Here is a 22,567-nt window from a genome sequence, read left to right on the forward strand (position 1 = left end):
TTTCATAAGTTTAAGAAGAAACTGTTAGTGAGCAGGAAAGACAGCAAAATCTGCAAAACATATCCCTGAGCGGATAAGAAGGAAAATAGCTGTTTGAAAGACCCTTTCCCACAATTATTCCGTTTTGCCTTCAAATGATATTTCAAAACAACTATTTCAAGACAACTATGTCTCAATGGAACCAGAACTTTTTGGGGGCAGATCTTTCTTGCTAACCAGCCCATGACTGACCGCTATAAAATTACCTCCAGATTTTCAGCAGAGGACATTGCCCTAATGGGAAACATGCAACACTAGAGAACACTTTGCCTCTTGAAATGCAATGAGTACAAATTCAAACCTCTGAAACCATAGCAAAACACTTATTTTAATTATTTTTTTATTCAAGTAGCTGCACTTTGTCATGAACTACTGATCTTAAAATGTATTTTAAGGAGTACACCAACTTCATCTGTAAAAGGGATCCATTAGCAAACATGGTTTAAAAAGCAGTATGCGCACGCATGTTTACTTTGAGGAAGATTTCTTACAAGACATTTCAGGTCTACTCAAACATTTGTTTTGCTCCAACTGAAACAACTTAATCTGAGTATAATTAAGTGCTCTACACTTAGAAAGTTAGCTACGAGAAATATCTGACTTACGTGTACAATATCTGTGGAATTAAGCCAGGACTACTTTTGGAGTAACACAGAAATTGATAACCAATGCAGAACTGTATTTCTTGCTGCTGTTATTATATACAATAATATGCTACACATATCAAATAAGAAGATGTACCATTTTAAATAAGCCATCATTTTGAACATTTTAATTTGTTTTTATTATTATATTTTTTTGCTTTACCTTTAGTCCTATGACTTTTAAATTTGCACAGAAAAAGAGATCATCCTGCCCCCACTGATGCTAATAGACTCAAAATGACCCCAGGATCTCAAAAAAAAAAAAAAAAATATATGAAGGAAGAAATAACTAATCCCTATCATATGTCAAAAAAGCCTTTGGAAATGCTGTGCAAGTATCTTGCAGCAAGAGAAAGCATGGATCGGATGGGACCAGTCAACATCAACAATTTACCATGGCTTAACCAGTTAAGCAGCAAATGCAGAGTAAAAAACCCCACATTTTCATAAGTCTTTCTCACTGAGGTTTAAATCTAGATGCTTTACTTCACATCTGTGGCAGACTAAGACTAGACACATGCTCAGTTACTGCAGCTGAGCTGTAGCGCAGGAAAAAGGTGCTATTCATCAGTGAGCTAAATCAATCTAACAGCCAGATGCCACAGGGAAGCTTCGCTGCTCCCCTGGCCATGGCTGCATTTTATTCAACCCTTCCCTGTGCTCATCAGAGTCTATGGTGAGTCAGCCCAGAGAAGTAAACTGAAAACTCCTCTTTGCTTCACCAAAATGTTTTCTGCGCTTTTGCTCACTGGTTCAGCTCACCACCCAGCCGGGGGGCCTGGAACCCACTGCAGGGACAAGGAGGCAAGGAAAGCAGGAGCAGCACAACTTTCAGTCGCAGCTAGCCATAAACTCAGCTGAGTTGTATCATCAAGCTATACCCTTTACTGACTTAATGGCCCCAGCCTAGAGTTATTAAGACTTGCTTCTAATTTATCTCCTAATCCATTTTGAGGCAATTGGTTTTCTGCTAAATAGCCATATATGAAGCAGGAAACTTCATCTGTCACCTATTTGCCTGAGGCCCTTCACAAAAAAGGCTAGCAGGTTTAGGAGAAGGACTGCTGGAACTTGCAGTAGATCTTCCCTAAGTGCAAAATCTGTGCTGGTGATCAATAATTAACATACTTTCACCCTGACTTGTCCAAGTCTAGAGAAACCAGACACATACGCTGAACTCAGTCCTTTTTGACTGGAAATACTGAAGCCATAAATAATCCTCATATATAATCCTGACATAATGTAATTACCTTCAGATGGATGAGCATCATTTCTGGGAAGCTTAGGAGAAAGAGGAGCAGTATACGGTGGAGAGTCCTGAGAGTATCGTTTAGCACTCCTGTTTTCAGGTATTTCCTCTTTTGCTGTGAAGAAGAAAGTCACCACCTATTATTCTAGCATAAAGCTGCTCATGGGAAAAGTCCAGGGACACAAGCAAAGACATATATCAGTCATTCAGCAAATTACAGTTCAGTTTCTCGCATCACACAGACACAGTCACTTTGATACAAACTTTCAAAGCTGAAGTACAGCTTAGTTTATACTGTCCTCACTCAAACTACCTTGACCCTGGCTACTTTTCCGAAGAGTTTAAATTAATGACTTTCATATGACAGACAGAATTATAAGCATAATTTATCCATTGGAAAGAGAGGAAAAAAAGAAAGAAAGTACTTTATTTTCTAAAGCAGCACCCAGAAGACAGACTCAGCTATCAGACAGCTGTGAGGAAGCTTCACACCCAATATTAATCTTCTGAAATTGCCCTAATGTCAAGGTTTTCTCAGCTATGGCTCCTGGTAACCCTTGGGTCGGGACTAGTAATACCAGGCCCTGCAAACAACCTGATGGGAGATCTTGGCGCAAGCCATTTAATTTCTCCCTTCACTCTACACTCCCAGTGCAGCAAATACACTGGTGTCATATAAAACAACACAAGCAGCCACCTGCAAAACCCACCTTTTGTACTAGAAGACTGGACTGTATGTAGTAGAAGATAAAGTTTTTGAAGCCACTGCTGAGTAAGGTGAATAAAGAGCGAAGAAAGGACCTTTTACTGATGTGGGAAGGACTAGATTGAACTCCCTTTCAGGGCAAGCGCCTTCTCATAAGGCAGTAAGTATCTTTTTTTGTAAGCATACTTTATGATCTGAACATAAATCTAACAAGTAAAATGTGATGTTTTGAGCTTATCCTTTTAGCAGTATCACAGTGGTAGAGTACATATGTTTCCTGGCTTGGCTACAAGGAGGAGTTTGCTGAACAAAATGATTCCTGCACATGTGGTATGAGCTATCCCATCCTGTCAAAGCACTGCCACACTGGAACCAATTCACCAAGAACTGCAGTGTATTCATTTCAATCAGTTCACATCATAGGAAGACAGATTAAAAAGTCACATTTCATAAAGTTGCCACACTCCTCAAAAATATCAGCAATTGAAAATAACAGTTGCTTAACAGTACCTGGTTTGTTCCGATCATACTCCGTAGGACTATGTGCACATCCCATGTAAGGGCTGAAAGGCTGGCTACTAAAAAGATTATCACACTGCAGGCTGTGGCAGAGTTTCTCCAAGAAGCGTAGGACAAACGATGCGCTGTTTACAGAAGGAAGATTGATGGCGTGCTTTTCCCCATCAAAGGAAGCTGTGAATGAGAAGATGATGTCAAACACCCCCGCAAGCATCAAGAAGTATAGTAAAACACCATCATTAACTTCAAGACGACATCCAGATTTGATTTAAACCACACAAGAGGAGTAAACAATCATTCTGATAGTTTTACAAATTTACACCCAAAGGACTGATTTTACCTTCTGTTGGATCCATGACAATTTAGATTTGCTCTCTGGGAACTTATTTTAATAAAATAATTTAAGATTCATACCAGCATAGCAAAACTTGCAACTATTCCCTCATCACCAAAACCTTACATGTAATTTCTCTTGTTTGCTTATAAAACAGCAAGCTCTCCATCATGTATTTGCAGGAGATAACACACAAAGACCCTTTACAGTACTTGCAAAAAAAAAAAATCAAAATTAAAAAAAAAAAAAAAAAAAAGGAAGCAAACAATAAGATTTTTTTTTTTTTCTCCTCAGTTTCTAACTGAACTGAACATACTTGTGGTAATGTGCTGGCATCTATTACCATTGAAATTCTGACTTCAGAAATTGTTTTGCCATGTGCTGTTTTATCACTAGAGAAATCTATGCTGCTGTCAACACTACAGTGGTCAAGCTCCCATTTATTTCAACAGGAACTAGGTGGTAGAGATACCACAACAGCCACAAATGGATCTGGTGTCATTTAAACTGAGTGATTACAAAGAGCCTGGACATGTGCCTATGTCTTTTACTTGTTGACCTCCTTCCTTGCCCCAAAGTGTTGCAGCTTTTTTTTTTTTTCTTTTTTTCCTCCTTTTTTGTGAAAATTAGTAAGATTTTGGAAAGACTCAATGGTACCAATATACGGATAAATAGTTACCATTACATTAGCTGAAACTTTTAGTTACTTCTGATTAGAAAGACATTATGACAAAGCAGGAACAAACTTGTAACTTAAGCTTAGGGCTAGAAAGAAACAGCATAAACACCGCGTTTATGCATCAATTTGTCGTCTTAGTTTTCAGCTTGTCACGCAGCTTTCTGTTGCTAACATAAGTTTCCAAACGATAAGTAGAGCTTTAAAGGATCACATTTTGTTGGTAGCAGATGCATTAAAAAAAAAAAAAAAAATAAAAAAACAACCAAAAAACCCAGAACTGACAAGAAAGCATTTATTCACAGATCTGAATTAAGGAACATTTCCATATTGTGTTACAAGAGACAGATAATATACACAAAACCAAAGAAAACACCCAAGTTTAGCATATTTTAGGCTTCCTTAGGCAATCAGAAGTGTCAATTACTTACACTGTTGATGTACAGAAGCTTCTGATTAGAGTTAATGCAAGTTAACTAGCTAACATCAAGAACAACATGCTACCTCTCTCATCTGCTTTAATGACAGGCTGACCCAGTGCAAGTTGCTTAAAGTTTAAGGGTCAGTACTACAGGGACAAATCTCGGACCAGTGTGTTTCCATGGCCCATTCGTTTTTTCCAGGCTCCAACGTTCAAATGAAATGCTAATGATTCACAGTCCCACATGTGGCTCAGGCACAAGGTCCTCTACCTCCTGTTTGGGGAAGAGGTCTCCGAAGGCAAATTTCTGCTTGGAACTCAACCAGTTCTGGAGAGCAAATGGGCTGTGAGGCCTTACACAGCCTGATCTGACAAATTTACTGCAAGGTAATAGTCAGCTACAGCAAAAATTTAAAATGCTTTATAATAGCCTTACGGATCTTCTTATGTTACCTTGGGGAAATCACTCTCCACGCCTTAATTTCTCGTTTTGAAAAGAAGCATTGAAAAGAACAATATTATCTTAGAGTTGTCAGGAGGGTAAAGCAAGAAACAGCTGAGGCAATGTGACTGCCCCGGCAAGACATACCATGGGAAAAATCCACAAATAAAGATTCAGTGCAAACACAGCTTCCTTGTACTCTGAACACCCGAGGGCAACCATACGAACTCCAACCAAGGGTGTGGGATCCGGATCCATAGGCTCAACTGTCTGCTCTGCTAGGGGACAACATAAGCCTCTTACTTCCCAGATAAATGGTAGGGGAAAAAAATAAAAAGGAGTACTTCTGAGGTACAATAACCTCAACATTTAATGACAAATAAACAGGGACTGGAACTTGCGGGTGCAATCCCAGTCCCCAGGATGAAGAGTCATTCTCATTTCTTCACCTTCCACTGTGTAAGTATGTTTTAAATACCAGGGTCAAGCCAGGAAAAGGGCTGAAAGCTAAACTATCAGAGAAATGTGTTTGTCTGATAGTGAAGAAACTCACGTAAGAGTCTGATTTTAACACTCTGCTTTAGAGGATTTATCTGAGCCTCAGTCTATTTCATCCCACCAAATGCCACAGCCACTGTTCTACAAGGAGAAAAAAAGGGTCTGACACCACCACCACCACTAGTGGGCTTGCTAATCAAGCCTTTAATTTCCTTTCAGTTATATTGGCCTGAATTGGAACCTTATGCATCAAGCAAAAATAAAATGGTTTGTGCTTTTGTTTGAGTAAGAAAAGATGGAAAAATCCTAAATTCAATTCTATTCAAAACAACTATTTTCTTTGGCATCTGAACTAAAAGAACCTGCTAATTAGTCACATGTATTCTAGCAAGATTATTTTATCCACGTCTCAGCAGTATACATTTTCCTCCTGCAGCAGGTATATAATACTTGTCATGAAAGTATCAGTCCACAAAAGATTTACATTTCTTTGCTTATTCTCTGTTGCAAACATTTTTTTTTCCTTGTCAATCTAAAAAAATACCTGAACAAGAAACCCCACTCCAAAACCACTTTCAAACAAAAACTCTACCAGCAAACATTCTCACAATTTCATTCTGTAATTCCTCATTTAATTTTACTGTAGCTTTCCTCCTCTACTTTACTGTTCACATGCACAGCTGGTTGTAATGTGCTACATTAACCTAAGTCACATTTTGTGGTTCTCAAAATACATCACACGAATTTTTGATAAAATGACAGACAGTGTTTGCTCACCCGCTTCTCAGCAACTTTTTTGACAAGCTGATGAGAAGGTAAGAGCTCAAGAACATCAGAAACCCACTGGGGTCATGTGGCTCACTACCACCTGGACCAGGACTGTGCTTCAGGAGCAGTCCACATCGCCACATTCCTCAAATCCAGGGCTGAAGAGTAGGTTTCTCTGAATCCAGGCCTTGGGGTAAAGCCAGGTGCAGAACAGTAATTCCTTTTTCTTACAGAATTTTTGAATACAAACAAACCACAGCTACACAAAGATTCTGAAATTCCTCTCTCCTCTGTGAAATAATTATTTTCCACTACTCAGTCACAGCCCAGATACACCACTGGCCTATAATTTAGTCTTTCATGATGAACAATCACAAACAGAATACTGGCAATGCACATCTCAGTGCATTTTGTTCAAGAAAATTGACTCTTCTGAATTAGGTACAGCAAGGTAAAAAAAAGCAATATGGGTTTCAAGACAACTCTTATACAATGCCATTAAACTTTTACTATACAGCAGAGAAGCAGCATCCATTGTGTGAACAAACTCATGTGAACACATAAGCAAGGCTTACTGTAGTTCTGCTATATGCAGGTCAGGTGCTGCTTTTAAATATTGTTAGACAGCAACATCTTTATGAGGATTTAATTGAACCTGTATTCCACTAATCATCTTTCACATCTGGTGTTAATGTAAGGAGATTAAAGTAATGCAAAGTCTTTTTATCACCAATGATGGAATTATGAATTGAAGTGCTAACTGCTATATAGAATATTTCATAGTCCAGAATAAAAAAAATGTCAAGCAACAGCTATTCAGTATGAAACACAGAGATAATTTATCTGTAGACCTGCCATTAATATGTAGCAGAAATAAACCTATTCCATAATAGGGGACATAGGTGGATGAGCAGTGACCTAAAATACTGCTACAATTCTAGGGAGTGGGGGAAGGGAAGAAGCAGCAACTTTAACATGTGGAAGCACTTGCCTGAAAGCTAAACAGAGTAGTTTGAAACTTTTCACCCACTTGGTTAAGGCATTAAGAACACAAACACTATGTATGGATAAGATTATGCGAATGACTTGAATTAATAAAGCTGATATTTCACCTGTACTGAGTTTACTTGACAAATGTTCTCCTATAGCTGCTAAATGAAGTGCATGAGCTCTACTTAGTATGAGAATCTAAATGTACTGTGTCTATGTCATTTAACATTGCTATTACTAAATTCTAATTTAAAGAATTGTTCAAATCATCCTGTACTCAGAGTGAGATAAATCACAGACCGCCAATACTCTATTAGTAAAGGAGTTCACAAGTATATGTTCTTGACAGTGCTTAAATAGTTACAGAAGTGACATAAACTCATTACAGCTACTTCAGTTCTCCCACCCTACCTCAAGTTTGCAACCAAGTGAAGAAACAGAAGAAACAAAGCATCTTCACATACCAGTTATCATTTCCCCGCCGTGATGGCCAGATTTCAGAAATCCAAAGACTGTTTTGGATTGATAGGCACAATCCACACAAGCCTGTACAGCCTGCTGAAGTACCACATTGACAGGACCTGGTCCAAAGTGATCTGGAAGCTGATGAACCTTCTTCTTATCCAGGTGAGGCCCAGAATTTCCATGCTTGTTGACATAAACACACACTGAAAAAGAACAGCCATATTTACTGCCAAGGAACTAAAACATGTTTCCAAGCCAGAACTGAAAACCGTCTTCAGGAAAAGATATACTGGTCATCTCAAGCAGCTGAACATGCATACATACTTTCAGAGCATGCAAAAGTGCTCTATCGTCTATCAAGGCTCTCCTGTCTGGAGTCCTAAACCCACTTCTTTTTGGTCTCTAAAGCCCTCTTCTACCACACTAACAAAACAAAGCTGTCATAATCTGTGCCTATCTTTTGACTAATGTTGGCATTGCCAAGTTACTGTCCTAATTTTTCTCCTACTTGAGAAGCTGCAACAAAGAGAACCATATGGTATATACCTACCACTGATGTTCATTCTGAAGCACCCATATAGCATTAATGCGTGCATGCCTAATGGCCCTGTGTGCATGTATAATGGCTACTGAAGGTCTGTAACTTCAGAGGCCCCCAACCACTCATGTGTGAGTTCTACACTGCAACTTGGCCTTCTCTGCTAAATAAAATAACCATACTTCTCTAGAAACACTGTAGGGTGGTTTAAAGTTTAGCACAAAACAATCAAATAGGACTGCTGAAATTACTTTATTTATAGAGACTATGCAAAACTACCTTTGAAAAGGAATGGCAAACCACAAAAACATAGGATTTTTGGAGATTAAGCACACAACCTAAGCATTCTGTTATACAAAAGACTGTCGTATTTTCTGAACCACAGTATTATTTGGGCTTAGTTAAAAACTTGGATATTTAAAAGTGAAATATTTCTATGTTTTAATGATCTTATGTCTTCATGCATAACTGCTCACTCTCTGATATCTGATTGGAGGAAACCTACTTGTACAAATAATCAAAGATACAAATCAGCAAAAATAGCTTTCATGGCATCATCTGTCTGGGCTCAACAACAACTGCCTCCTGAAAGGTTTATCTTCCTAGAACACATGCATATTTTCCTCTCAACCATGACTGAAGGTGAGAGTAAGAAGCACCCAACAACTTATATTGTAAAAACAATTTTTAAATGTAAAAAAGCACTCCAAACATTATCATCATTTATGGAGTTTTTGGAAAGTTCTGAGATTTCAGTTGACAACATACAAATTGTATCACTACAGGATTACAAGTTCCTCGACAAGTTAATGAACTAACTAGCTTATTTCTCTTTTGCCAACCCTTTTCAAGATACATTTCATTGTATTTCAAAAACAAGCTAACATAAGAGGAAGAACTGATGCATTTTTCTGATTGCCTTCAGTTGTTTTAAACAGTCTGAGTTATTTTTTTTAATATAAGGCTATACAGAGATAAAATCTCCATTTTGTTGTATTACGGTACCCTGCATGATATCAGAGTATTATATAGGGCTTTAGCTACATCTATTCCCATTTCATACATTAAGGAGTGGGGCAGACATGAAAGAACTGTACAGTTTCCTTCTTCAGACAGAAACAAACCGTCAGGTCTAGCAGATCTATCAAAAGCCCCTGTGCTCCAGCACTTCTTGCTATAATGCAGGCATCAAAATACTAGTTCTGCAAAGAACACTGGCACCTAAAAATATCTTTAAAAAGGTAGCTGGATAATGATTTACAGTAACAAGTTTGCAGCACATTTTCCATAAAATGACACTACTAGTTTGGTTGAAATAGAAGCCATTTAACAGTAACAATGTCGTTAATTTTTTTGTCTTTTACCTGTGGATATAACCGATGCAGTTGCACCAGACAAACTAATTCCATCTTTAAGTATCTGCGTAGTGCCACTGTCTCCCTCAGGAGAAGAATGAGGAGAAGGAGATGCAGGAGTCGGTTGTTCCAGCAAGATTTTTTTCTGTTTAGAGAAAAAACCCAAAGTCAAAATATTCAATGTTTTTTAAGGAGTCTGCAAAACCCTTCTGCTATCAGTTACCATCTTGCTGAACGTGTGTGGTTCCTTATTACAAAGTACTACAGGCATCAGAGAAGATAAAGTCCAGGAAAGGAAGACCAGGAACTGTCAGTTTGCATTTACAGCTACTTAAGGCAGCAGAAGATAAATTACTTAAAAAGGAACCCGCCTCTAAAAAGTTGGAATAGATTGAGCTTTATATACTAACTGATGACCCTTCTAAATCTTAGGAAGCATAGAATAGGTGTTTTGGATTATTTCCCTGTCCCATACCCTTCCAATCATCTGGGTTTAGCACAGCTCAAAAATCAGTTAAGTTGGGCTCTCTATATATTCCCATATAAAACTTGAGTCACATTTAGGTGTCAGCTTTACAGTGCACCTAGATTTTCCCTCAGCTTGTTTCAAAGGGGCTGAAATACTCAAGTAATCACTTTCAGACATTGGTGCTTTACACAAGATATCAAATAAACCAGTAGTTACAATCCAGTCGTGGGTTGCCAAAAGCTTTTCCTTTCCCAAACCAAACACTTGCAGTTTATCATATGACAGACAATGAGAGTTTCCAGCACAAAGATTTATAAATTGGTCAGTGTGCATTACCTTCCATCTGAGTAAAGGAGAATTTTGTTGTAATTTGATTTGGACTGGGGTTTAGAAGAGAGACATGCACAAGGAAGGCATTTTTAATGTGCTTTGACATGCTATGAAGACACATGGAAATAAAAAAAATAATTAACTGGAAAAAAGTTCATCACCTCTCCCTTCACCATTTATTCTTACATGAGAACAGATTACGTTCTCATTCTCTTGCCTACCAAAAATATTAGGAATATACAAGATTACCCAAGGTCTTGACACTGCTGAAGGCAGCAGAGACTTGGCAACTCATGTGGTAAGGATTTACTGCTAAAATTGATTTACAGTGAAGTAAAAATTCAGTCAAGTTGCTAAGGGAGGCTAAGTCCTCTTTCGTTTAGCAGTATTCATCCTTTACACTTTTAGAAGCAGCATTTTTTCCAAATAATATATTAAAAATCATGTAGAAAGCAATCAAAATATACACCTTCCTAAGAGCAGGAGTGCTTAACTTCACAACACCTACAAAGAATACATTAACTTTCTTCAGAAATCCAGGGCACTTTAAAGAAAATTTCTGTGCCACTTACAGTTCAGAGAAGATAGGTTTGGTTGTAGAAACTACTTGATGGTATGGCACTGGGTAGAATCACCATGAATGTAAGAAATAGACTGCCAAGGCTTGGCACTGCATTGTGAATGAGACTAGGTGCCTCAGGTCAGACACTGAACCAAGCAGCGACAGATTACTTTTCAGGAATTGCCTACATATCTTAACACCGGGTGACAGAAAGGTGTCTCTCCATCCTTAATACAGAGAACAAAAATGCACTTAGGACATTTGAGCTTTTGATCTGAAGTCTGACATTCCTGAAGGCCCCTCTGGAGCAGGGACTCTTTTGGGGTGAGGGGGGAGGAAGAGGTGTCTGTCACCACGCTGCAAAATACGGGTGGTGGTTTGAGTGGAAAGAGGAGGAAATGGGAGAAACGTAGGCATGAAAACAAACACAAACACTAAACTGTAAGACAGAGGAACTATCTGCCCTCCACACCAACACGTTACAGTGTGGTGAGGCTAGTCAGCCTTTTCCTACCTTCTCCCTCAGGAGGAAAGAGCATGCGTTTTGGAAATACAGCATATTATGCTTGCTCAGCTGAGGTTGTCATTTTGCAACCCCAAACTGACGAGCAGCAAACTGCGATCCCAAAGCCATGCTGTTTCACAAAGCAGGCCACGCTCCCAGCAGGGCTCAGCACATCTGCTTGGCCAGGGTGTTGCCGTCCGGCCCCTGCCAACTGGGAGGGCACGCCAGCTCTGTGTGCCTGCAGAGAACACTGCTCACAGGCCGGCACTACACGGCCAACTTCCCAGGCTTTACCCTGATGCTTAAAAAGTCTTTTCTTGCAGGGTTGAATTCAGGGCTGTGATCCACACTCAGACCAAAGCACTGCCTCAAGAAATTCTGGTAGGAATTCTTTGCATTGCTATGCAAAGTGTACTTTTAAAAATAATGAAAGAGACATAAAGAGATTTGTTTTTCATTATGACAGAGTAAAAGCGTACAGTGCAAACTGTGGGAGACAAAACAGAAAACAAAACCCGACATGCATCTCATATTTAGAGAGAAGCTTAGAAAACTTTTAAATAAAGAAGAAAAATTAACATAACAGCTCAACATTCCTAGCTGTATAATAAAAGTAAATATCTGCACAATGATAAATATTGCAGTATAACAAACTTAAAAGGGCCAAGAAAGTCAAACAACTCTACAGAGTATCAGGCATAGCACAATCTCCCTAAATACACAGGTTTTGAACTAGCACTTAGCCAGCTCATACTTGAAGCACATTACTTAGCCTGAAATGTAGAGGGGTTTTTTGGATCGGTCTTAAAAAGAAGAAAAAAAAAAGGTACTTTCAAATCTCTAGGCACATACCACTTGCATAATATTTGTGTATGCATTGTAAGGTATACAGGCTGTATGGCACTCCATGTCAGATACACCCTGGTTGTGCAGAACTCCCACAAAGCCATTTCTTCTCTTCACCCTTATGCTGACAGGTATAACAGTCCAAAGAGCAGCTTGAACCTATGTATAACATGTTGGCAATTCAGCCATGTATCAAAGCAGTAACAACCTTCCATGGATTCTCAAAAAGAGCTATTTTTTTAAGTTTTTAATGTGAAAGTTAATGTAGTAAAACTTGCAAGTTAGATACCTCAAACCAAAATTCTGCAAAACATAACTCTTAGTTGCCTGGCCCCACAGCGGAAATCAGGAGTGCATTGAGGTACCTCAGATTCACTGCCTCAAGACCGTGAGTATCAGCATTCCCCAAGCAAATCCCCCAAGTACCTCACACAGACCAGGTGCCAAATGCAGTGTTCCAAGCAGACACTTTCAGACACCCAGCTTTTAGAGCCCAGAAGCCTCCTCTGAGGGTGAGATGCCTCCCACTCTTCTTTCAAAGGATACATAAAGCCTCTCAATTTCCTTTTCATGAGACACAGAGGACAAAACTCTTACATGACAGTGTGCATCCTGCCATATCTGAGTACGTCCTTAAGATATCAAAGACCTGTGTTCAACACTGTTCTTTAAAGTCCCCCAAACTTATGGAAAACACCCTATCCACCAGCTGAGTCTGGATGGGAACACCCTCCTCCTATTTAATCTGTGTCTCTGTGCATTTTTATATACAAAGCAAGAGATAAAGTTGGAGACCACTTGCATCAGTAGTCTACCAGTCTGGATGCCCGACTGGAAGGGGTGAGCAGTAGAGCAGACAGCACTCAGCTTTCAATTTCTGGTCCCCAGAATAATTTCTTACCTTGTGGTCATAATTTCAAAGGGCCTGCTCCCAGTTTTGTGTTAGAGCTTTCTGAGTTTGCTCAGATTATGCTACTTCACTAACACTTTACACTGATCAGCACTATCACTGAAGGGAGAAGTCCCACCTGTGCCATTACTCCACCCCTTCCCGCACATTACTAGCAATAGATCCACAGCATACAGTGATCCAGGCTGGAGGAGAAAAACACCAAAACTTTAGCTTTTTGAAACCTGGAGGCAGAGGGGAGAGGGAAAAAACCAAACAAACAAACCCAAAAATAAAACAGAAAAAACAATGCCCCCCACTCCCTATTGGTGATAATGCAAAGGAGCAAAGGAGGCAGGAGCACAAATTGAGGAAAGAAGTTACAGGATTGCGTACTCCTCTTTGATAGCCTGCAGCTGGTGAGCAAGCCTCAGAAAATAGCTTGTACTGCCACAGCAATTCAAATTGCCCTGAGTGTGCCCTGCTGTGATCCTGTCCTGCCCTGCAGCAGCTGTAGCATTTGTGCTTTTTTGGGGTGGAACGGACAAAGTAGGAAGTGGGATGGATGGATGCTGGGTTAGTTGCCTACCAGTTTAGCTTCCTGAACTAGCTCACTCTGGGATTGTTTACCCACCAGTGTTGGTGTCACGTGGGAGTGGGAAGGGGGGTGGTTACAGCAGTGCCGATTTGTACCTGATCAGACAGCTCCAGAGGAGTTGAAGCTGGAGGCAGCTGCCAACACTCCACATCTGACTCAGCTTGGCAGGGAGAAAGGCAGAAAGGCATCCAGTCTTTCACACCAGAGCAGAATTAGGCACACACCTGGAGAAATGTGTTGCCTGGAAAGAAGCTTTGTGCTTCATGCTATTATCTCCAGAATTAGGGGGTATCCAAGAGATTCATTTGGCAAATCCAGCTGTATGTTTAAGATGCCTAAATTCTGCCGCAAATCCCTCACTGCTCCTAATCCTTTGTTTCTTCACACAAAGCAAAAAAATAAATAAAGAAATAAATTATGCAAACTAGATATATGGCTCAGTATCAAAATAACCCAGACTAAAAAGCCTGAAGGCTTCCCCGGCTGTTGTAATCTTACTGAAAATGGCTATTCCAGAACTGTATTTTTCAACCCCAACAACTCACCCAATAAGTAAATTAGTAATCTTGTTCTGGAATAAAATAATCCACAGAAATTTATACTGAAATATTCCAGAATAGCTAATTCTATACTTTCTTGTAATCAAATGCTGAAAACAGTAAAGCCCTGAAGGCTGAAGAGAAGACAGAAAATTAAATAGTAATAATTTTAAAATCTCACTACAAAATTTTGCAATAAAAAGTAAAGTAGTAGATAAGGACTAACCTTTTTTCCAGGTTTTAAACTTTTTTTCCTTGTTTTAAGATTTTCAGTATGAGAGGTGCTTTTTGTCAGGGGAATATTTTTAGGAGACCTGCCCTTCTTGGGAACTGCAGACTGTCCAGGGGGTTTGCCCCGACCTGGTTTCCTGCCCCGTTGCGCTGGTACCGGAGCAGATTTCTGTGGAGACTGCATTGAACGCCGGGTCACTTTGGAAGGGGAAGATTGGATTTTTGCACTGCTCTTTGTAATGGAAACTGAGGAAAAAAAAAAAACAAAAGGGAAGGGGGGGAAAACCTCAAAATGAACGATGGAAAGCAACTTTTCTAACAAAGGCTTAAAAAAATAAAAGTGTAGTGCACAATTTACATTGTAAAATAAAGATACTTGGATATTTTGAACTTAAGTGGTTGGCATGAAACTGTAAAACCTTATTACAGACAAAGAGAGAATTCTTTATACTCATTCTTTTAGTGGGACTTTCCTAAGAGAAAAACATTCAAATAAAAATAAATTAATCCACTCACCTTATAAATGCTTCCCATAATTTAATTACGATATTTATAAAGTGCCATTCATCAAGAAGGCCTTCAAAATACTTCACAAATTATACAGCCCATAACACAACTGTTCTCCCCTAAGAGCAGTTCCTACAGTTACAAGACATGACAACTACTTTTATGGATCTACAACCCAATTTTGAGCAGCAAAGAAAATCATCCCATTTGAAGAGGAGAAACTGATGACGGGCCAAGTATCATTAATGAGCACTTGTCTAAGTTGCTGGTTTAGACAGTTAAGTTCATATAACTATACCCAGGTTGTTCTACGTTGAACCACCCAGACTTCAAATTTTACTTGTAAGAAGGATTTCCAAAAATCAAACACAAAGTAGCGCTTTTATTCATTCTTTACACTGAGTGGTTCTTTGTCAAATCTCCCATCCCAAAACAAAACTGATCCAATATGTATATGATGTGACTGTACTATAATCTGGTGTGAAGCTACAATATGTAATCAGATTTCATTGAACAGAACTTCCTAGTTAGCAATCTTTTCCACCCAACTCACTCTTATCTGAAGTAATAATGATGATTTTATTTTAACAATTCCCTTCACAACTGACAGATTAAAATGCCGTAAGGATGCCAAACAGGACCTACAGCTAAGGACATATCCTCAATGAAAAGGTGTACTGCACAATTCTACAGCAGCACCTGAAGCCAACAAAACCCAATTACTAAGTTCAAAAGTCCAACAAATATTCTATTTTGTTGCCCTGATTGATGGCAGGCAGACAGACACTTAAGTTGCAGAAGAGGTAAGTAGAAGATGAAAACAAGAGATTTTGTGACACCAAACCAGCCTTGTTGTGAGAGGTATGGGAAAGGAACGTACAACATATTTAAAATCATTTGTAGCCTTTACACTAAAATTAGATGGCTTTCTAATATCACAGTGCCCCTACCACTGCCTTCCGCATCTCGCCAGTGATGAAACTCCTGTGACTCACCCCAACCTTAAATACTGTGAACTTCAATATGTGACACAATATAGCAGTATTGCAAGTTAGGGTTCAATCAGGCTTTGACTGTGTCAGTCACCAGTGCCTGATCAGAAGTGCTACTGCAGACTGAAAGTGGAGCATAGGGGGCTGCTAATAGTTAATTCCTGGATTTTTGTGAATTCTGAATTTTTCTTCTCCTAAAATATTAGTATGTTGAGGCTTTCTGGTAAGCAAATAAAACATGAAATAAAACTCAAAGATACATTTGAAATGAGATCTTGAGAGAACAGCACACTTTAAAACTGTTACTCAGTCTTTATGTCTAGCTCTATGAGTGATACTCACCTTAACAGTCCAACACCTGGCTTTACAACTGTTACTTTAACTCTGAATTTTTCTTCAGAAGTTAACTGTTATTAAGTATTTGCAACAGAAGATGTCACAGTAAGATGAAATGCACACTGCAAACAGGCTTCTTATAAAATACAAGTGCTACTGACACATTTTTAAAGCTGCAGGAGCATTTACATACATTGCTATTTGTTTGATTCGGTTACAAATCTAATACTCCTAAATGGCAGTTCAGATCCTTCTTCATTATGACTGGCTGCAATCCTAATACATCAAATACAGATACGATATCCCTTGGTATCTGAGGCGGACCACCTTCTGCACGTGCAAAGTGATCACTTCCTTTTACTTATGTATGCCAAAAATTATTTTCATATGCCATGACAGCTTAAAATAAGATGAACAGAATTTTAACCAAATGCTGGCATATCATTACTCTTATGTCTCCGAACTGCTGAATGACAACTTGCGTCAAGCTGTACGTCTGGAAAGCAAAACAGTATCAACTGTATGCTGTACAATACAGTACTACATACTGTGTCCTGTATTATGCTTACACCAATGTAAAATGCAGATTTTTTTATTACTTGTGCCACGCAACTATGCGTTTAACAAAACAATCACGACCTCATAAAGAAATGTTTCACAAATTCTTTGTGCCTCTGCCTATGCTGAAATCTAGCAAATGCATTTCTATTCTCACACAGTAAAGACACATCTAAGGTTAAATACACAGCTAATTGCAATGTCAACAGGTTCTAGCAGCACAGGTATGAGTTTCGGACCGCTGGGTAATCCCTGCTCCCTTCCAGAAGGACATTTACCAGACAAAGTGTAACAATGCAAACAGCTCCAACCACTTCAGGCTGCCCTCTTGAACCGCACACATCAAGTACCCTTATCTCAGCATCTTCCTACCTGTATACGCCAGAGAACCAAATATTAGCAGCGTTAACCATTAAGGGGGGAGTCAGGTCCCATTTGATATTTTTCCTTCTGCCTAGGGCTGAAGCCGGTGTTTTCAATAGGCAGGACTGCAACAAAGCCCACGCTGCCCGGGCAGCCTCCCGGAGATAGCAGCAAATGAGGAGGCTGCTATTTGCATTTGTTGATTTAAGAGAGGATGGGGGGAACGCAAGGGAGTGGGAGACTGCTAAAGCAATTCCCATATTGTCTGCAGGCTGTATTGACAGTGATCATCAGTCACCTGCTCATACTTCCTTCACCCCGGCCTTCAGAGGGAGACCAAAGGTTACGCTGGGTCACAGGATCTGGAGGGAAATGAAAAGACATGCAAAATCGAGCTGCCAACCCACTGCATCTGTAGACAGAGTTACCCCCACTAGGCCACATGTTCCAAAAACTAAGACGTTTTAATAGTCTCATGAGAACTTGTTAAAATATAACGATGAAGAGAATAGAGGGGAAAAATGCCAAGCTCTGCTTGCAATTACTGCAGTATTTAGCTGGGATATTTACAACCAAAAAAGCACATTTGCCTTTTCAGGATGCTGCTTTGCATCACAAAGGCCTTCTCATTTGCACAAACAAAATCAAGCATTTGTGTCGTATTGCTCTTCCACACAAATATCCACCGCTCCAGTTTCAGGAGTGGGATACATTGCATGGCATTCTTTCCCAAGTCTCTCATTTACACCCAAAAACTGTACCAGCGACCTCAATAACTGAAGATCATGCTACACAAACATACTTTACCATAGTAATGTTAGCAACTAAACCACATTTTCAAAGTTCATAGAGCTCTTGCTACAGTGTCATGTTAGTGAGGGCATACTTTCAATTATTGCTCATTCAAAACATTCTCTTTTTTTTTTCCCCAAACCATTCTGTGAGAATCCCAGCACCTATAAACTTTGTATCCAACGTATGTAAGAGAAACCCAAATCCAGTACCTTGGAACTCACAGCCTAAAGATGCATTGCCACAACTCAGTTGTCAATCGCACAAGCAGATCCACTGGAGTCAACTGAGCTCATTTGCATGAGAAGGACATGAAAGATTAGACTTCAGATGAGGGCCAAATTTTGCCTGTAGAAGCAGAAAAACTGCCCAGACACATGCAGGGCTGCAAAACTGACCCCAGAACGTTATCCCCAAGATCTCTTGCCAGAGTAAGTCAGATATTTAAGACAACTGTGAAATCTGAAGCTACTGAAATCTCCAGTGCTTGGGAAGGGGATGGGACAGATAACAGCTCAGAAGCCTGAATTCTCATGCAATTCTAATTACTAAAAATCCCTCAAATAATCCACAGTGATGGTTTCACTCCATGTTTTTTATGGAAAGCGAGGGGAAAAAAAGATTCGTATTTGTAATATTTAAACATTAGTAATATGCCATTCAGCTAGTGTCACAAGGTAAGACTTTAAAAAGCTGAAGTGAAATTACATGAGGCAAGGTAGGGGCCCATTTTGCCATACATTCTGTGAACACAGCACTGCTACCTTCGGTGGAGGTGCCAATTAGAACAGTAAAAACAGTAATTCGGTGTTTAAACTGGCATTTCTTTCAAGACAGAAATGACTCATATTTGTACTGCAGTATTGTTGCTATGCCCCTACTGAGACACAAGCTGAATGTTCTTCTGAGAATATAAAAACCTGGCCTTCCTCTCATCTACAGATAAAAAAAATATAAAGCGAGGAGATTTAGCAACTTACCCTAAATCCATGTGAGCATTCCACAGCAGAAGTAATGGAAACATACCTCCTGAGTTCTAGCCTGGGATTTTAACTATAAAATTAACCTTCTTTAATACACTAAGATATTATTATGATAGTTTTGACAACTGGCAAAGAAGGTGGAAAAAATTAGCAATTTTTCAAAACAGCTTACTGCGAAGGATTATAAAAATTTATGTCCTTATGTCTCAATTGAACAAGAGCACCATACAAAAGCGTAAGTATCTGCAATACATGCCACCTCTTTCTATCTGTGTTTGGATTACTTTTGGTTAAGAGGTAGCTGTGAGATATTAATTGATATGTTGATATGATACAAAATCAGTTATAAGTCATCATTTTACTATCTAAAAAGCAACACTGCACTTGGAAACTTCAACATCCACCTTGGCAAGACATGGACATTACGGCTTGCAATTTTCTTCTTTCTAGATTTTAGTTTCTGCAACCAGTATAGCACAAGGAAAAAAAAAAAAAAAGGGAAAAAGGAAAAGAAAAAGAAGTCTCTTGCTATCTTCTGTGAAAAACCCTAGTCTTCCTTTCACAGCCCTGAAAGGTGCAATGGATCATAAGCAACATAAGACAAAACCAGAGGGAAGGAAAGCATTTCTTTCCTAGTGACTTCCCCAAGCAGCACTGTAGCACCTTTGGTTCCTCATTCCCACCCCCAGTCTCCCACATTTTCAAGAGCTAGGCAAGCCAGCACCTACAGAACAGATCTGTGAAAATACTAAACTCCACCAAACTCTACTGCTAGCCAAACTAACACACATCACTTCCAAAAAAAAAACAACTTTTAATAGGCCAGCTGGGACAGGGGGCATGCAGGAGTGGGGGGGTACAAGCAAAACAAAAGAAAGACTCCGGGAAAGATCTCTCTAGACACCAAGAACTGTGCAAAGCCAGCTTCTAGTTTCACCCTTCAAGAAAGCATTGCCATTGCAACCACACTAACCAAAAAGAAAAACAAGAACAATAAAAAAACCCAAACCAAACAACAACAAAAAAAAAACAACCAACCAACCAATAACCTAATCAAAGCACAAACTTGAGTCACCTGAAGACACTTTAGGTGTGCTAATAATGAATCTGTCAACAAGCCTGGCAAAGCCTAGCTCTACACATCAGGTAAGAGTTTTAACACCCTGATTCTTCACCCCATCATTACTGATTCTGCCCACATTTTGCCATTATTTTTCCCCACACAGCATCAAGCAGGATAAATGGTGAGCCTAAAATGAAATGATAAAATGCAACAAGCTTCAAGGGAAGAAAAAAGAAACACAGTGTGGTTAGTGCAATGCCACAATTTGTTTTGTCTCAATATCTGAATGACAGCACTGATATTCTTAACATAGCTTGTATGCATTAACACAGATTTAGAAAAATCCACTCAATCCCATCCACTAGTTGGGCAACACAACCACTGTAAACATTAGTATCCACAAGATCTGAACAAGAGCAAATAAAAAAAATATTTTCCATGTAACAGTCAAAAATACATGTGTTGGAGTATTTCTTTAAAAGAAAATTATAACTACCTTATAAATAAACATGGTAAGATGGTGAGGAAATCAGACTTAGAGTAAGGTCACAGCTTTGGGAAAGGCAAAACCTTTATTTTTTCTTAAGTCATTACTGCCCTGTAGCAGCAGCATCCAGGCCTTGCTGCAAGATGCCAAGACACATTAATACCAAATAAAAAAAGCTTAACATGTGAGAGAATGTGGCAAATCAGACTTTAGCCTGAAGCACTGAGGAGTTTTTCATGTACAATTCTGAAGACAGCATAAATCTGCTTACTGTATGTGCCTGATTTAACTACTGTGACCTGCTCATGAAAAGAAGCTGGCTGCACCGACAGAAAAATGAAACCTCCAGCAGTATGAAATTGTACCATTTCAGCATTTGTTTTTGTTTTTTGTTTTTGGTTTTTTTCTTCTTTAATAAAACTTAAGAATTACCATACTTATCTGATTTTTTTTTTTGGCTACTTCAAACAACACAGTCTTTTCACAGATCTAACTGTTGCTCTGTCTAAAGTTTCAACACTTCTTTTGTTTCATCTGCAAACATATAGAGTAGTACTTAGGTTTATATTGGTGTTGCACATTTGTGTACAACTCAGCTGAAAATACAGCACAGCTATTTTGACATAATTTCATTATCAGGGAAGTACATCTGCAGTAGCTAGTTTGGAAAAATCTGCACAAAGTAAGAATTGAGAACACATCTGAAAATTAAATAAAACTAAACTAAGAAATCATAAAACAGACAAATAAGATACCTTTTAATCTCTGCTTGAGTCTGTACTACTCTTATTGCTGCAGACAGCTTTTGAAGGAGACCTTTAACATCACAGGCTGATTAGCATAATGAAAGAAGATTGCTCTCACTGACAATAAATGCACTGAATTGGGAAAGAAGCAGTGAGGGGACACAGGATGTGGAAGGGGGAGGAGAGAGGAGAAGGAAGGAAGGAAAGAAGGAAGAGGACTAAGGAGAAAAGCTACAGTGTATTACTGTTTTTATTTAGATTACTACATCATCTTCCTCTGGTCACCCAAATTCTGTCCTGTACAGCGCAAAGAGTAGCTCCTCCTTCATGAGTTCGTGCATCACCTTTATCCGTCAAAGATCCGGCTTCATAAAACTGTGGGGATCAGAAACTGATTCCTCTCCAGATGCTGTTCACATCTAAATGACAGATACTACTTTATACCAAATATCAATCTTTGCTGGTGAAACAACTTACTTCCCACATGGCTTGTCCCCAGTTGTTCTGTAGTTTTCTCTCTTTTATGGTAAAGATTTTACTTCTATTATAAATAAAAAGGCAAGTTGCCTAAGTAACTGCCATTTACATGTAATGACTAAACAGTAAAATGAATTTATATAGAAACAGCAAACGGAAACTGCTCCGACAATCTCCAGTCATCTGTCATCTACTTCAATCACACGCCTCAGATACAACTAGCTACAGTGCAATACAAGAATATTCTTAGGCATAATAACAGCTTTCTATTATCCAACTGAGTAAAATAAAAATCACAATCTACGGTGGCTAAATAAAACATAATATGTTTGGCCTAAAAAAAGAGTTAATAGAAAAACATCTAAAATATATCAAACTTAAAAAGTCTTTTTAAAGAATATCAAAAGCAGAAGTTATACGGACCCAAGAGATGATCAAATTTCAGAATGAGCAAATTCAGAAGATAATAAAGCAACAAGACAGAATGTTTTTTTGCGTTCACACTCACTCCAAGGAAGCTCATCACATCAGTTCCCATATCAGAACCCCTCTTCACAAGGATTTGGAACAAGTTCCCTGGCATGAAGTACCAGTAGTAAAGGTCAGGAAATGGAGACAAAACAAGCAGTGGAGAGTTGGAAGGACACACA

General features: G+C 39.0%; 1 protein-coding gene across 2 annotated transcripts in view; it reads right to left on the reverse strand.

Moving 5' to 3' along the window:
* SCML2 (Scm polycomb group protein like 2) overlaps positions 1 to 22,567 on the reverse strand; it is a 72,650-nt gene that overhangs the window by 8,190 nt on the left and 41,893 nt on the right. For both annotated transcript variants that reach the window (XM_033010140.2, XM_033010139.2), the window contains 5 exons: positions 14,609 to 14,859; positions 9,654 to 9,789; positions 7,751 to 7,954; positions 3,149 to 3,331; positions 1,934 to 2,047 (listed from right to left, as the gene is read on the reverse strand). In XM_033010140.2, coding sequence (XP_032866031.1) covers positions 1,934 to 2,047; positions 3,149 to 3,331; positions 7,751 to 7,954; positions 9,654 to 9,789; positions 14,609 to 14,859 — 888 coding nt within the window. The remainder of the gene's footprint in view (positions 1 to 1,933; positions 2,048 to 3,148; positions 3,332 to 7,750; positions 7,955 to 9,653; positions 9,790 to 14,608; positions 14,860 to 22,567) is intronic.

The sequence above is a fragment of the Tyto alba genome, unplaced genomic scaffold, assembly GCF_018691265.1.
Source record: "Tyto alba isolate M040663 unplaced genomic scaffold, T.alba_DEE_v4.0 Super-Scaffold_14, whole genome shotgun sequence".
NCBI classification, from domain to species: domain Eukaryota; kingdom Metazoa; phylum Chordata; class Aves; order Strigiformes; family Tytonidae; genus Tyto; species Tyto alba.